The sequence below is a fragment of the Maniola hyperantus genome, chromosome 6 (assembly GCF_902806685.2).
Source record: "Maniola hyperantus chromosome 6, iAphHyp1.2, whole genome shotgun sequence".
NCBI classification, from domain to species: Eukaryota; Metazoa; Arthropoda; class Insecta; order Lepidoptera; family Nymphalidae; genus Maniola; species Maniola hyperantus.
In genome coordinates this window covers 9,365,602-9,383,872 of record NC_048541.1, presented here as the reverse complement: position 1 = coordinate 9,383,872, position 18,271 = coordinate 9,365,602, and the positions used below count along the sequence as shown (strand labels likewise).

General features: G+C 35.8%; 1 protein-coding gene across 18 annotated transcripts in view; it reads left to right on the top strand.

Moving 5' to 3' along the window:
- rdgA (retinal degeneration A) overlaps positions 1-17,875 on the top strand; it is a 198,072-nt gene extending 180,197 nt beyond the window's left edge. For 6 of the 18 annotated variants that reach the window (XM_069499091.1, XM_069499084.1, XM_069499083.1 and 3 more), the window contains 9 exons: positions 1,095-1,285; positions 2,625-2,722; positions 4,824-4,949; positions 5,281-5,566; positions 6,274-6,510; positions 7,615-7,764; positions 8,733-8,796; positions 10,588-10,909; positions 11,446-17,875. In XM_069499091.1, coding sequence (XP_069355192.1) covers positions 1,095-1,285; positions 2,625-2,722; positions 4,824-4,949; positions 5,281-5,566; positions 6,274-6,510; positions 7,615-7,764; positions 8,733-8,796; positions 10,588-10,909; positions 11,446-11,495 — 1,524 coding nt within the window. In that variant the 3' untranslated portion in view covers positions 11,496-17,875. Of the gene's footprint in view, positions 1-1,094; positions 1,286-2,624; positions 2,723-4,823; positions 4,950-5,280; positions 5,567-6,273; positions 6,511-6,630; positions 7,156-7,614; positions 7,765-8,732; positions 8,797-10,587; positions 10,910-11,445 lie in introns of those variants that run through there. The other 12 variants (XM_034969615.2, XM_069499093.1, XM_034969613.2 and 9 more) reach the window with 11 other exon arrangements.
- The last annotated feature ends 396 nt before the right edge of the window (positions 17,876-18,271 follow it).

Here is an 18,271-nt window from a genome sequence, read left to right as displayed (position 1 = left end):
CATCTAATAGAAAATGTTTACAGGAATTTTCATACAATATTATTTAGTTATCAAGTTTTCTCACGAACGACGATAAAACATGTATGTGGCTACATTCCCCAGTAGAGCTTTGATTTATGAACCATTCGTGATTGATTCACCACTTAATTTACCTAATGGTTTCCATAAAAATGTCTCTGCGAACATTTTATTATATTCATGGGATAATATGGAATATCGAGAAAAAGGATAGGTAGTACGTAAGAAATATTAGAATTTTTTTATCTTGAAAGATGTTCTGGAATAGGGCCAAAGCCAAGACAAGGAGCAATGGAAGGGGTTGGAGGAGAACTAGTCGCATAAAGCACAGGAAGTAAATAAATATCTATGTAAAGTAGCTATGTAATATTATCTGTGTAAAGTAGCATATTGTGTAAAATTTCAGTAGCTACTCACCATCTACCTAAATTTAATTTCCCCATATTTTAGGAATTCTGAAATCTGCAGAAATCTGGAATGGAAGATGTGCACAATGGACACATCTTTTTATCGCAGATATATGTTTTAGTTTTAAGTTATTGGGTACATGAATAAATTAAATACACATAAATACTTTGATAATTTACGAGTTCTATTTTTGGAACACAAAGTTTATATTAGAAGTGTAAAAGTAGGTACCTACATATGTAAAATCTTTCTCAATAATTACTTACAATAAGACAAGCCTTAATCATTTTATGCAAAAAGAGCCAGTGTAAAAGCCATGGAGCTAAAACTATATCTCATTTTTTAATTTCGTATTAAAAGTATTACGATTGTAACCATCGATATGACATGGTAAGGTCAAGCAAACAAAATTTTTCACAGTTTTGGAACCAAATAAATTAGCGCCACCTCTTAGATACTAATAAACGACCCGTTTGAAATTCAGACGTCACTGAGGTAGCATTGGTGCTAAAGCACCACTGAGTCGGTGCCATTTTGTTTGTTCAATAGCCCTGTCTATACGAAGTAATATATAAGTCAATGATTGTAACATTATAGCATTAATGCTCCAATAATAATTACCTATTTTGTACATAGAGACAGTACATAATAATTCAATGATTTTGTAGCCATTATTGCAAGCGGGCGGTCACGGCACATGCATCACTCAATGCAAGACAGCTAAGATCGTCACCACTAAAGTAATTCCAATGCAAGTTGACGGCGAGGCTTGCAGGCTGGCACCTTCGATCATCACGTTGTGCATATTAAACCAGGCGATCATGCTCGCTAAGAAGAAACCAGGAAGAGTGTTGGCTCCGTAAGTCTTACTAATCATCATATTTCCACACGACGCGACGTCCATTATTGAATATTAGCCTTCCCTATCTGTAAGCACCTGCAAGCTCCATATCCTGTCTTTACATTATTTTTAAACTTATTTATTTACATAACGATGTTTACTTGGCTTCTTATTAAGACCCTTCAGCCTTCCGCATCCGGCCGATTCTCGCTACCCTCTTTATATCATCAGTCCATCGTACCGGAGATATTAATTGCAGACAAAGTTTCCAATACAAACAAAAATAGACTACTAAGGGTTTTTATAATTTTTTTTTATAGTGTTTCACCTACACTTGAAGGAAATTTTCTAAATAATTTTAAATACACATCAAAAATTGCGAACCCCTAGGAGACGCGGGTTCGATTCCTGCCGGTTCGCAATTTTTGATGTGTATTTAAAATTACTAAGGGTTGTTTTGCATTGACATAGAGTCGAAGCTTTGTAACATGTATTTCCACAACGTATCATCTACCTAGGTACCTACTGCACTTTCTACCGAGAAAAGATTCATAGGTTTTTCTCTGTAGTTCGTGGGATTACGATTAAGATACCTTGTAGAGATAGATGTATATAAAATTCTAGATTGTCGCTTCGATTCGCTTCGACTCTGTGTCGGTGTGAACTTAAAGCGGTCGCGCTTCTTTATGTCCTCAAAGCACGTGGATGTATAAAGCGTTTAGGCATGGACAGAACGCACGATGGCAGCGTATCCAACGCGTCCCCAAAAAGTGGAACTGGATGAAGGTGCTCGCACTTCGGAGTGTGTGTAGGCACGGTATAGATAACATTACCGTGGCGTAGGTGCCGCGCTGCCACCTTTACGTTTGACAGTATTACGATCTACTATGCTGCTGCCTGCGCACCCTGTCTGTCCCAGGCCTTAGGACTTACCATTGCCTCTAATAACATAATTATCATCATGATCAATCCATCGCCGGCTTACTACTGAAAACGGGTCTCCTCTCAGAAGAAGAAATGTTTCTTTAGGCCCTAGTCCTCCACGCTGGCCGAATGCGGATGACTTCACACATATTTGAGAACATTATGTTATGGAGAACTCTCAGACATTCAGTTTCTCGATATTTACGATGTTTCCCTTCACCGTAAAAGCAACTGATATTTAGTTAGGTACTTAAAACGCACATAACTCGGAAAAGGTAGAGGTGCATGCCTGGAATCGAACACCCGATCTCGCGAATAGAAGGCGACGTCCCACTAGGCTGTCACCACTCTACGTACATACTAATTATTTAACTAATAATATTATGATATTAACATTGATGTCTAAACTAAGAAAAACATTTTTTTTCCTTAGCCTAACCACAATGGACAAATTGTCACTCACCGTGAATCTCATAACAATGGTCGATTACGAGCGGCACCATTACGATAAGGAGTTGTTGGCCAAAACAGGTAAAAACGGATTTTATTCCTCTGAAACACTGTAATAGCCTTCTTAAATTACCTACCATAACACGACACCTACTAAGTAGCCATTACTTTCTCTTTTTATCACAACATTATGTCTACTAAGCCTCTGTGCGTTAAATACACTCAATTTATCTCGCACTGCGAAACTTAAAGCTAGTGGGATGAATTAAACTTGTAATATTTATTTTTCTTCTAGGCTCAGGCCGTATCGGTGCAGACACGAAGTGAAGCGATGCTTCTTTTCTTTTCAAAAATGTTATAAATTATTCTCCGCTCTATCTCCACTTTTTGTCTCACCCGTGCGTAATCGAAATCCCACGGATATGTACGAAGCGATTAGCAAGCTCTGGTATTTGACTACTAGTCAAATATTGATCAATATCTTTTTATCAAACGTCAAAACTCGCGCTTAGTATGCGAACTTCTATGAAATACTGGCATGTGATTTCACAATGATTTGACGTGCTTTTTTAATTTAATCGATAATTAATTTAAAATGGTTATTATACTTAAAACTAACAAAGGACCCAGATTTTACGTACCTATTTTGGATGATCCTCTATTTAATAATCACTGAGAAACAATAATTTGTTTTTGACATAGGCAACATTCCTATTCGAACCGCTAGGATGTAGTCCACTTTCGGCTTCAGTTTTCCCCTCCACATTTAATAACCTTGAAGTCAAGAGTGAATACGCATTGTCTAGGCAAGCGCGCTTCATGTTAGGCTGCATCATCTCTTGCAGTAGACAGTAGGTACCTATCATTTTATTGAAGTCAAGCCCTCGTGCGTAAATTAAAAAAATGTAAGAATGAATTTCGCGTCTAGGCCAACTGACTCGCGTCTCGCTATATGGAATACCTAAAGGTGTTTTTTAGTGATTTGTTATTTTTATTGAGCTCATTTTGTTATTTACAGATTTTATCAAACTCGAACAGCAATTTTTCTTTTTTTGTGACTGTCCGTCCCAGTCAGGACAAAGCTTTGAAATCAATTAACTGATTTTGACGGGACTTGTGCAGATAGGTAGATGATTTTGTGAGGAGTAGTTTACTTTTACAGAGGGTGACGTAACTAGTCGCAGGCAAAAGCTAGTCTAAAATAAAACTTTACAACGTTTTATGTCTTATAATATAAGTTTTGTTTATCTTGAAGCACGTAGCGAACAGTTTTCGAGTGCTCCTTCAACCTGTTATTGCCTATTTCTTTTATTGATATAAATGATTCAATAAAACTTAGGCTGCGCCACACTTTGGATGCGAATTTATATCGTACTGTGTAAACGTATGAATACTACTCATACGAATTAAGTGCACACACTGAATACGTTTTTCAAATAGGCACTGCCACGGTGATGTTGCTTTCGTGAAGTGCTATTTGGTGCGTGATGAATAATAAAAGAATATCTTCAAGATAATAAAATTCTCTTCTAACTTGGAGACAACGGCATCTTTACTATCATAAAACCGAATAGGTACGCGAAATGTATTTAAAAATAGTTGAATTTGTTCTATTTCATCATCCATATTAATATTATAAATGCGAAAGTGTGTCTGTCTTTCTATCTGTCTGTCTGTCTGCTAGGTTTTCACTGTCTAACAGTTTAACCGATTTTGATGAAATTTGGTACACACTTAGCTTACATCCCGGGAAAGTACATTGGCTTTTATCCCGGAAAATCAAAGAGTTCCCACGGGATTGTTAAAAAACCTTAATCAGCCAACAAACATAAATTTTTGTGTCCCTAAACCAACATTTGTACTTCCATTTTTTATGTTCAATGCACAATGGTGTATTTACAAATACCAACAAATTCAGATTGTGTTTCGGCATCGAAACTACACGCACGTAAGTATAAGTACGCCTACTCGCTACCTACGGCTCAAATTCGTACGAAAACGCCTTCAAAATACGGTCAGCCTTATAACTGAACCTAGTCACTATACAAGTCGTGCCTCTAAGGAATGGTGCCAATAATAATGACAGCATTTCCGCGTTGAATAGCCAGGCCGATTCTTCGCTTTAAAATGAGCTCAATGATATCGATTGCTACAGATTGCTACAAGATTATCTCCATTCCAGCGGATCGGGTCGGCACTTTGGAAGTGAACCCAGCGGCTGACTTAGAGCAATTACGGACTCTCGTACAAAACATGATCAAAGAATCTCAGACATACTCGAATCTCGTTGATTGGTGGTTCGTAGACTGTAAGTATATTTTTGTTTGCATCCATAATATTATTCTTTAAAGTATTTCAACGCTTAATGTTTGTGTTATGTTGCGTTTTCTTTATTAAAGTTTGTGAGTTTAATGTAGCCTTATTTCAAGCAGTGTTCTTCAAGGTTTACCAATTTTTTTATCAAAAGTGTGATTGCACCCAAGCGCTAGTCTATAAATTTAAAGTCTGTGAAAGAGTATTTTTCAAGATTCGACCCCGCAATGCAAAAATACCTGCTATGTACCTAATAAAATATAGTAATTACTAATTAGTATCCCAATTTAGTAATCAGTACATAATATAAAGCTTTTACATTTCAGCGGTGACAGCAGAGCGGTTCTTTCGAATTGACAAAGCTCAAGAGAATCTTCACTACCCGACCGATATTGGACATGAAAACATCTATATTCTCGACGCGGCGCCGCTCACTCCTGACACAGAATCCACCGCGCATCCTGACACCACTGCGACAGGTTCTCTAGATCGCACCGGACCATCTGTGTCATTGGACACGACTACGGGACTATCAGTGTCACTGGACATATCGCAAAGTGTAGACACTCCCAGCGCCGGAGTTTCGTTGGATGTTCCAGAATCACATGCTAGGTAAGGATTTACCTACTTACATTTTTTTATTCCATTACAAGTTAACCCTTGACTGCGATCCCACCGATAGGCGGGCGCGACTTCGAAGGGGGTATGGCAGTTTTATTTAACCCATGCCCCTTATCGGTTTCTATAGGGCATCATAACGGAACGCTAAATCGCTTGGCGGCACGGCTTTGCCGGTAGGGTGGTAATACTGGTAACTAACCACGGCAGACAAAATTTTAGGATATTAGATACCATCTTTGATTTTATTGATTTAGATCGGTGCTCAGGAGTAGTGCTGGAGTAGTTTTGGCTGTCCCGTAATCATATTCTTCGTGAAGATATTATATAACTACTTATCAGTTTCTACCTGTAATTAATCACAGGTCACTTGAACAATGTAAATATTAATTTACGAACATTGCAAACGGAATATAAAAAAATATGATATATTTTATAAAAATGTATTGCCTGTCGCAACAATTTTGTCCATTAAAAAGTATCACGATTCATATCCTCCACATTGCTCATATACTAAGTTAATAATTAATTAGGTCCGTATATTTTATTCAGCTTAGCTTTGCCAGAGAGTTCGGGCTTTGGGTCACACGATTCATAATATTAACCTTAAAATCTATCCTTTCTTACTTCATAACTCTGATATTATTATATAGTAAGCTTTCTTACGCGCCTAGTAATTAAGGAATCGTATTGTTTAACAGCGAATCGGGGTTCGGAAGCCCGGCGCGAACATCAGAGGAATTGCTTTCCCCTCAAACGCCACCTTCAGGAATGTTGACAGCGCCTGCCCCAAAAATATCCATCCGTCCATCATCCAAAACTTCCCCTCAGCCACCAAAAATACCCTCAGTACAAGACTCCATCTCCCCACCTCTTTGCACCAGTCCTCCGATCAAAGATCTGCAAGCAAACCGTGACTCTATTGCGCGCTTCAAAACGTAAGTACATTTTTTAAATTCTTATGACAACCACGGATATTTATTAGGTATGACTGTGATATCTAATAAGTATATTTACAATACACATTAATATCTTACTATATCTTTCCTATCTTCTAGGCTCGATCGCAAAACAAGGACTGTATACTTGATAGATTTATGAATACTAAAAAGCTAACATAAAAGTGTCCCTGTAGTTTTGAGTTATAAAATGTAGGCTATGTACAAAATTTATGTCCACTCCCTAGATATTATAATGTTCACCTATTGGCGTCGCTTTTTTCATGCGAATGTGACTATGGGTAATGTTACAGTAGGCATAATATTATTTAAACAGTTTTGTAGCTGCCACTAAATCTAAAATTTCGCGTGGTTACATTAGTAGATTTATATTATTTATATATATTTAGTATCTGCTAAACAGCGGCGGACTAAGCTTGTCGCAGGCTCGGGGCGGCATGAGTAAATTGAGGCCTTCGTTCTGTGTTATACTTATTTTTGCGGATTGGATTTTACAAAGGGGTCCATAAAGGAAATAATCTTTCAATAAGTAATATAAACGCCAGAGAAGCGAGCTCAAATTATTTTTACTTAATTTTACAGAAACGATCTTAGATATCTGTTTCACTCTAATTTTTATGCGGGCCTCCAAATTCCAACATTCTCTATTTTTTTCCTGAACATAATAAAAGACTTCTCAAGGCTTAGGCCGAAATCTATAGAGCGTACTTTGACTCTGCTTAGACTTAAGTTTCAGTTAAAATGTGACAGATTTATGTCAGACAATATGTCTCATTATACTGATGTACAGAGAATATCTCGTTTTAACAGTGTCTTAAGTCTGAGCGAAGTCAAGGTTCGCTCTATAGATCTCTCTTTAGAGGCACCTTGAGACCGGAGGCCCGGGGAGGACCGCCCTACTCTTAATCCGCCACTGCTGCTTATTGATTCTTTTATACAATAAGGCTACCTACTTAAAAATTTCAAATTTCTATAATTTACATACAACCCATCCTAGTTTAGCTCTAGAGTGTTAAATTATATAGACTACTTTTCAAAGCATATTTTACGTGTCAATAATAATGATTAGTATGGTTTGCTTAGCCTGCACTTCTGTACCTGTCTGTTGATCTCTTCTGTAGCAGCAAGACACAACCAAATTATTATCTGCACTACTCTTCTCTTGTTTCTTCTTATTGCATGCAGCGTTCACGAAAAGTTGTTTGGATTTGACCAAGAAGTGTTGGGATGTAGGTGAGATTTATGTAGACCGTTATTAACAACTAAGTAGTTATTCCATATAAAATATCTGGCTTAAGTGAAATCTGCAGACGACATATCATTTTTATTAATTAGTTTCGCCAATCTTTGGAAGAAGTTTTGCCTGTGTCATCATTTTGGCGAAATAATAATAATATAACAATACCCACTCATCAGATTCTGCGAAGCCATCTTCTTATCCTTGGAACCACGTGCCAATGTCTACTATCTTGGAGTTTAGATGATTTCGATCCCTTTTTAACCGACTTCCGAAAAAAAGGTGGTTCTCAATTCGGCCCGTTTTAAGGGTTCCGTACCTCAAAAGGAAAAACGGAACCCCTTATAGGATCACTTTGTTGTCTGTCTGTCTATCTGTCCGTCCGTCTGTCTGTCTGTCTGTCTGTCTGTCTGTCTGTCTGTCTGTCTGTCTGTCTGTCTGTCTGTCTGTCTGTCTGTCTGTCTGTCTGTCTGTCTGTCTGTCTGTCTGTCTGTCTGTCTGTCTGTCTGTCTGTCTGTCTGTCTGTCTGTCTGTCTATCTGTCTGTCTGTCTGTCTGTCTGTCTGTCTGTCTGTCTGTCTGTCTGTCTGTCTGTCAAATTAAATTGTGGTCATGAACTAATAATTAGTATTTTCAAGTGGGGTATCATATGAAAGGTCTTCACCTGTACATTCTAAAACAGATTTTTATTTATTTTTATGCATCATAGTTTTTGAATTATCGTGCAAAATGTCGAAAAAATACGACTGTAGTACGGAGCCCTCAGTGTGCGAGCCTGACTCGCACTTTTTTTATGTATGTACATGTACAATGTACCTACAGATTTTTCCAGGTTTCTGGACCGATTTGCAAAATTTTTGAATGAACGCTTTGATATACCTATCTACCGAAGCTTTCTAAAGTTACAACATTAATCAATGTCAAAATGCAGAACAATGAGCGTTACAACTTTAATATTGTTACAGAAATTTATTGGAGAAAACAACAGATGCTCTGCTCAAAGCTGCCAAAGTGGGCGATTTGAAAATGGTAAGGTGCCTAATAACAACATTTTATTTTTGTATTTGGGGACTTCATACGAATTTAGTGCCCATGCAATGGTATATATTACATTATTTATCACTAGCGGATGCCCGCGGCTTTACCTGCGTGGATTTAAAAACCCGTAGAAACTTTTGAGTTTTAAGTCTTTGGTAGGTACCTCCAATATCAATTTATAACCGACACTTTCTAAATCTCATCAATTTCTGTGGGCAGGTCCTGTACAGCATCAGGATTCAGGAGTTGGAATTCAAGTGTTTTATGGGACAATGTCGCAAAGCTCCTCTACCGAATAAAAATAATACTCAAATCGGTTCAGAAATTTCGGAGATTTCGGTGTATATAGGTAGAAAAACACAACTTCTCCTTTTTTGAAAGTCGGTTAAAAGTAGCCTATGTTACTCCCTGATTAATTCTCTACTTGCCTGTGTGCCTAAAAGTCCCGTCAAAATAGGCTTAGCCGTTCCGAAGATTAGCCCGTTCAAACAGGCAGACAGACATACAAAAATTTTAAAATCGCGTAATTCAGTTATGGTACAGTTCAAATAACCATATTTGAGGTAGTTATTTCGTAATTACAGACAGACACTTCAATTTTATTTATTAGTATCGATTTAATACTGTATAAGTGTATAGGGAGGCACCGCGAGAAGTAAGGACCTGCAGATTATAAATAATTGTTGTTGTCAGTCTTCACTCTTCAGACTTGGACTCTGTCATTGAATGTCGAGTTCCAACTCCTCAATCGTCAACTGGGTTCCACATAAACCGCGAGGACGCAGATTCTATCTACACTATATAATATTATAAAGAGGAAAACTTTGTTTGTTTGTTTGTTTGTTTGTTTGTTTGTACTGAATAGGCTCAAAAACTACTGGACCGATTTTAAAAATTCTTTCACCATTCGAAAGCTACATTATCCACGAGTAACATAGGCTATATTTTATTTTGGAAAAAATAGGGTTCCGTAAGATATTTGGGTTTTTCGGACACAAGGTGTAAAAAATCAACCAGAAAAGTTACTTATTTTGCGTACGCTGCCTAAACTATAAAAGATAGAACCATAAAATGTTCTAATTAATTGTAGATCTTATAAATATCTACAAAAAAGTCCGCGACACACTATACCCATCTATGTCGAGTGAGGCACAGCAACCATTTTTTTATTTAAAAATCTTGAATTTTTTTTGGACTACATTTAAACGCGTTTATTTTACTCATGCTATTAATCCTTATCAAAATAAATGATTTCATCACTAAGAATAGTTTATGGAGATAATATTTGGTCTTTGAATGATTAAAATTGGACGTTTGGTTTTGAAGTTATGGCGAAATTAAAATATTACGATTTCTGCTGCACGGCCCGTTGTATTATATAAAGAGGTAATGTCGTTAAGTTTGTTTGTAGGGGGTAATCTTTAGAACTACTGAACCGATTTTAAAAATTCTTTCACCAGTAGAAAGCTACATTATTCCTGAGTGACATAGGCTATACGGGATCTTTAAAAACCTAAATCTACGCGGGCGAAGCCGCGGGGATCAGCTAGTCCATTATAAAACGATACAATCAGTAATGATTTTATAACTTTCGTTCAGTTTTTTGCTCCACCTGTAAAATTTAATTCCGTTTGCACACTTTCGTTTCGTTGTGCGCTGTTTTATTCGACAGCTCTTCAATTGGTAATGAGGGTGAAATGAAACATTTTTACTTTGATACATGAACGAGACAGCTCCTCAATTAGTAGGTATTATAGGTGAAATGAAATAATTCAATTTTAGATGAAAGAGCTACATGCGTCGGGTTACTCGCTGCTGTCGATCGATGCGACAGGGCAGACGGCGCTGCACATCGCAGCGCGGTACGGGAACAGGGAGATAGTGAAGTACCTGATAGCCAGCGCGCCGTCCGCCATCCTCAACATGCGCGACAACGAGCGCGGCCAGACGGCGCTGCACAAGGCAGCGGCGCACAAGCGCAGAGCGATCTGCTGCATGCTGGTGGCGGGCGGCGCGTCGCTCACGCGGCAGGACCACGCCGGCCTCACGCCGCGCCACCACGCGCTCAGGGCGGAGGATCACGACTTGGCGGCCTACTTAGAAAGTAAAAAGCATTTGATTTTGTACTTGACTACGAGAGCGTTCTTCGTCCGCGTGGATTTAGTTTTTAAAAATCCCGTGGGAACTCTTTGATTTTCCGGGATAAAAAATAGCCTATATATATATATATATATATATATATATATATATATATACATATACACACATACATATATACATTATTAAAAACCTGGAGAGTGCTCCAGGTCATTAACTAGGTATACTTAATTATAGGTACTCATAAAATCGCGTTGATCCGTAGCTCCGTTGTGACGTGATTAAAGAAAAAGAACTGAGTGTGACATAGGCTAGGCACTTTTTATCCCCGAAAACCAAAGACTTTTACGAGATTTTATAAAATTAAATCTACGCGGACGAAAACACGGGCAGCAACTAGTGATTAATATGTACTGTATTATGATAAGACCAACCAATAAATTTTAAAATATGCTTAGTTATAAATATTAGACATACATAATTATATAAACGCAGCATAGGATTTAGTTCATATGGTTTTGACATTAAATATTTCTTTTGCAGGTCAAGAACATTTTCAATTAGTATCAGAAGATTTAGAAACAGCTGTGTGAGAGGAAGACAGTGATAAATATTTTACCAGAAAACTTAAATGCTAAATAACTGCAGCATTGTATAGATTTTAATATTTAAAAATTATTGTTTACTCAAACACCAAAGTGATATTGAGAATTTCAATTTACCTAATAATAAATATATATTTCGCTTAAAATATTTCCATTAAAGTGATTTAGATTTATGTACGATAAAATATAATAATAATACAGCTAATTTTTAATTATTACAACCATAAGACATTCAAAAACTCATTAGATTTAGAATTTATCCATAAGTTCACGGTTAAAGAATCAATGCAATAAAAATTGTAATGCATAGATTAGTACTTATTATTACCTATTTCCTTTACTCTACAATACATATCCTAATTCGACCAAAACAAATGATTTTATACCTAAACGATATTCTTTTATTAAGAAACAGAATATAATATACCTACCTATTTTTTCAAACTATTGGCACTTTGCTTTTTTATAAACACCTTGAGATTTTTTGATTCTTTTACTAAGCCGTTGACAGATTTTGTAGGTACGGATAGAGTCTAAGAATGTTTGCCTATCGTGGAGTCTAGGAATAAAAACAGTAACCTAATTATTATCTTAAATAAGTTCGTATTTTTTTTTTTCAAGATATTAGACTCACAACGCAGTAGACCGAGGCGATGACGGGTTGATCCATCATCGATACTAAAAGCTTGACATGAACAACTGGTTCTTTACGGCAATATTGCATTTTTGTTATTACAATAACATTAAGTATTTGGTACCTACTCAACCTCATGGACGCATAAAATACCTCAATAGGCCAGCAGCTGCAGTTTTCTATACCTACTGGCAATGCATAACCACTATTAGCTTTTAGTTTTTATCAAACACCTCCTTAAAAAGTCGAATGCTATTGATTCTCGGGCCTCCTTTTAGAGTAACAACAACTTTTCAAATAGTCCATGACAGCTATTAGATCTACAATATATTAGTACAATTTAAAAGCATTTTTCTAATATAGGATATTATATTTTATTTAAAATACAGTTGGAATTTTTTGGGTTCTGTTCCGGTTCCAACCGGTTGGGTTTGGTACCCAAAGGGGTGTCAATGGGACCCTATTATTAAGCCTCCGCTGTCCGTTCGTCCGTCTGCCAGTCCGTCTATCCGTCAGCGGAATTCAGCGGAATCTCATGAACTGTAAATAGGCAGATAGTAGAAATTTTCACAAATTGTGTATTTCTATTGCCACTATAACAACAAAAAATAAATATTTCAAAATGGCCGCCATGGAAATTTAAAACAAATTAAAAAGTAGGTACGTAATCTTGTGCGATGGTACGGCACCCTTCGTGTGCGAGTCCGACTCACACTTGACCGGTTTGTAATAGTGACATAATTCGCATTAGTACTCGAAACTTCGAAATGATAAGAAATTCCTCATGCATATCTTGTTTACAGTAGTCAAAAATTGGCAATTCCTGAGTTCAAAACATGCCTTTTCAGCTATTTAAAATAAGTTAAGGTTGTATGAGTAACTAAGAGTGTAAATATTATTTGTTTGGCTTGAGTTAAATCTCGTTTAACTAAATTATAATCGAGTTACATGTAAATTATATTATCTACTACTAAGCAGGCCTTATTACTTAAATCAACTTGACGAATAATTGTTGTGTTTAACTGTTGTAAGATTAAAATGTACTCGTGGCAATAATTATGCCTCTTTAATAACACCGGTTTTTTCATAGTAATGCTTATAAGTTATAATTAATGTGAATAGAGTACCTAGCAATATGATCTCAGTACTTCTGATTTATATATTTTATGTATTTATCTACTTTAATATTTTGACCATAACCATTGTACTTATTTTAATTATGAACATTAAGTATTACTTCACATTCTTCACCGTCATATAGTTGTTATTTACTTTTATCGCAGATACCTACATTTTTAAGGCTTTACTAACAATCACCAGTGCAGTGCAGCTACCATGTTACTTACGCCTACATTAAAATGTAATTCTTGCGTTTTCTTTATTGAAATATTAATTTAACTTCGGTTACTTTCATTATAATATTAATTATTATATTTATGGAAAAAGATGGTCCCATCTATTAAAACTATCGTCTCAATCGAACGATATTAAAACATTAAGTTTGTATCGTGAATCAGTTTTGCTTGTCGGATATCGGGAGTATAATTACGGCGTTTGTTATCTCGTCGATGATACAACGGCCACTTATACAAGTACTTAGTACTCGTATTCTTGATGTTTTTATTATTATGACTGTTGCAAATACCTCTACGTATGTACTAGATGTACCTTATAGTTTTAGTGTTTAACGAATTTATTCGTACTACTCGCTAGTAAGCGAACAATGAAAGACAAAGCTGTGAGAATTTTGATCTTAATGTAAAAAGTAAGTTCATTTATCGTAAGCGCGATTGTACACCTTAATACAGTTTGAGTATCAGTAGGTAAGGTATACTTTGTGTCGTTGTAGATAGATTCGAATGTCATAATGTCCAGTTCTTGTTTCTTTATGTTTGCTTTCTTTTGGCGAAGTTCACTTACCACGAATTAGAAAATAGGTTAAATTGTAAATACCTAATTTAGAATTCAAAATATTATATATCTATATCTCTAGATATATTATTTCGAATAACTTAACATTTAATATTCTTTTGTGCAAAAACTGTGTTGAATATTTTTTAACTTTTAATGGGACCGTATTGGCAGTAAAAATTGTATGCACTGCGTTAAGAGAACTACATGAAACTAAAAGTAGTTCAATTAGCAGGATTTATACAAAGTAGGTATTGTGGTGGTATTAGATAGGTACTACATACCTACTACATATTTAGGACAATTATATTTTTACATAGGTAAATAATTAATTAATAGAGCTATTTAACAGTCGATATCTTATGAATTTTACAAAATACATAGGTACTTATTTCCCTATTTCTAATCTCATTTACATAATGTCATTAAATAAATTTATCTATGAAAATTATAATGACACTATAACTTATTCGTAATAATATAATTGGTAATACTTTCCTATTAGATATATACTAGTCTGTGTATATAATATACCTATCGGAGGCCTTCATCGTATTTAAAGATTAATGAGGTATCTTACAAGTATAATTATTACATTAGAGGTTAGTATTTCTCGACCAAATTCTAACTTTGTAAACTTTAATATGAACAAAATATCATTAGATTTAGACAGTCAAGCACTGATATACCGTTATTATGACAGGTACCTACTTATTAAGTGATTAACCTTTGAGGTCTACAAAAACTTGACATCAAAAGTATGTCGCGACGAAACGTATTGCGACGGAAGAGCATGGAAGAATATCACTGAACGCGTGTACCCACTATTTAAGATACAAGGAACTGTACCTAGCACGTAATTTGTAAAACTTGTAGAAACTTCTCGAAGCGGCATTGGACACGTTACCATCTCGCATTGTTCTATCCTAGCCTTTCCCGTATTGAGTTGTTTTACGCCGGAGGGCAGTAATATGGCATTCTACAATTGGAAACTTTAGATAATTTTGCAGCCTTATGTAGCATGCGGAAGACTATTATATATAACTGACGAAAAATCTAAATTTTAAATTACGCTATGCGGCCATGTGGCATGCCACAACAGTGCACAATGTTGCTCTGGTGTAAATGAAGCTTTACGCGTCGGTTACTTCATAGTTATTCATATACTTTTTGGGATTGGTCTCCGCTACGCTCCGACAGCGCAGCGGAGACCAATCCTTAATCTAAGTTCATAATACAGTTCCTTGTATACTTTGCGACAGGTCAACATGACAATCGGGGTGGGGACGCCCCGCACACCCGCACAGCCTCCGCGCTTACCCGGTGCGGGATAACGCGGGTGACGTACGGGTGTGCGGGCCGTCCCCCGCCTCATACCCCGATTGCTGTCTGCCAGTTGCGTACTATACAGCCGCGAATTTTTCATAGCCTAGTGCAAGTCCGTTGTTTAATTCAGAGTTACAATGCCTTTTAATAAGTTGTGGTTAAAGAATTTTTAGTCGTTGTATTTACTTAAGTACATGATTTTTAATATATGTAGGTACCTACTTATTATAAGGGTCCATTAGATGATAGCTTTTGCTGTCAATTGGCACCGAGTTTGTCACATATGCGATGAGTGACGATTGCATAGTGAAAATCTAGATAGTTATCTGCTTCATCAGTCATTAATTATCAGTCAATCATTCATGATCAATGGAATTGACTGATGCAGAACCAATCGTCTAATGAATGCCTTAGATCGCGTAGGTTTCCGAACGGACCGTAGATAGTTAGGCTCATGACACATCGCGGGAGAGCCAAAGCGGCACGACGGGTGTTTTCGAAAATATTAGCAAGGAAATATTTATCTTCACTATAAACTAAAACTGCGAGTGTGTTTCGAAGCAAATTGCAAATTTTTTCGTATGCGGCAACAGCGGTATTAAGAAATGTGTATGACTTTATCAGCACACATTTTATGATTTTCAATTGGTACCTACATACTAAAACTACGTTGCATATCTCGTCTTATGTGTAATCAGTTCACCTATTGATACCAATTCATCTAGTGACGATGTCAGACCAACAGTGTTCTAACTTCTAATGATCTTTTAATCAGACCACATTTTGTTGGCTTATAAGTATTTAATTAATGTCTTACCCACTTTTGGCAAAAATCAGCCCATACGGCAGCAAAAGACAGTACGTGTGTATGTACAAGTATGTACAATGTATTGATTAATTATTTATTTGAGAGAAACAATTTCTGCAAGCCAAAAACAAGTGGTGAGGTTATCTTAGGTACCTACCATTTTAGTAAAGACACCTTGCGTCGCGTCGCTTCGCTTCGACTCTGCCGCAGTGTGCCTTTGTCACAGATTTTGTTAATTAGTGGAATAAAAAGTGTGATTAATTAGAGGTATTATACCCAGTTAGATTGTTTTATGGTCTTGTTTTAATATTATGTTGTCTTTAATTTATTTTTAGTAGGTAAGTAAAACGTTGTATTTTAACTCTTGTTAAAAATCATTTGTAAAAATTAAAACAAAGTACAATATTACGTATTAAATTATTAAACAAGTAATGATTCTATTAATTAAATTATTAATTACATAAATTATATATAAGCCTAAGTATGATACTAATTGTGAAATCAACGACAAATGTACCTACCTACCTAAAAATTCTTACATAATTATTTCAAAATCAACATGAGGTATACCTGTATTAATAGACCTAACCTAACGACCTAACGGAATCAGTTCGAATAAATACATAATATTTTTACTGAAGAGATTTTACACATATTTTTTCTAATGGTCCAAGATCCCCGTGCAACCAGACGTTATTTTCTGAGAAGCATAATGTATGGGGATAGAGTAATGTTAGTGTGTTCTTTTGACGTACCTACATCTATCTACTATCAGCTGCTAAAGGTACGTAAAAACATTACTCACTTTTCTTAAAGTCTGAGTGATATTTTTATTTATATTATCGTTCTTGTCACAATATAAAAATTACAACTCAGACTATAAGTAAAATTAGATACATTATTTATTTCGAGCTTTAAAGCGTCAGGTGGAAATCACCATCGACGTGATGTGTCTGGCAGTATTGAATTTTAATTAATTGTTAACAATATTCTGCAAAACAAACATAAAAATCAGCACTCAGATTTTAAGAAAAGTAAGCAATATATTCAGGTTAGCAGCTGAAACATGCGGACGTTAACAGAAGGTACACACTAACACTACTCTATCCCACACAATTTGTCTCTCAGAAAATAAGTAAGGTCTGGCGGTCCTGGGATATAATTATCTAATAATGATTGGTTTGACTGACCCTTTGTAGAGGTTACGTTACATTTGTACCTCAAAGTTATTAGCTATTGAATCACTAATTAGGAGCTTGAATTTTTTCTGCTTAAGGCGCCTACTGAAAGTTAACAGTAAAATATACCTAGTAGAAAAATAAGTAAGTACCTACCAACATAATATACCTACATAAGACACGTGGTTTATTAATAAATTAATTCAACAACTCACAGTTATTACTTATCTATTAGGCACTTTACAAATTAAGTCATAGATAGACAATAGACATACCTGCATACTTTTATAAATGCATAAAATTCCATACGCATCCAACTAAAATAATTCAATTAAATTTTATAAAATATTGTGACTGTGAGTCGTTTAATAAATATCGTAATTTTAATACTGTTTTGAGAGCACTACTTCCTGTGTAACATACTTATTTTTGCACTTAATAAAGTCACTATTTTAAATAAAGTTATTTGATGAAGTACCTACACTGTGAGTATTAAATGAATTATGAACAATATTCGACTTTCATTTATTTAAAGCTGTCAAATATGTCCTTGATCAGAACAGATCCCAACACTACTCACTTTTTAGGATTCCGTATCTCCAGACAAAAAGGAATCCTATATATATAATAGGAATCAAAATCTAATGGTAAGACTACTTCAGGTTGACCTAGAATCATTTGGCAGGTAGCACAAGTAAGGAAAACATCCGAAAACTGTTACATCACCAAAAAAAGTGTTATTTCTAGTACGTTGGTACGGAACCCTTCGTGTGTGAATGCGACTCGCACTTCATCGGTATTTTATTATTCTTACGATGACGTATGGACTATGGAGCGGAAACTTAGACATGAACCTGTTGGATATTCCACAAAGGATATCGTTATTTTTGGGCTTTTTCTGAGAGTG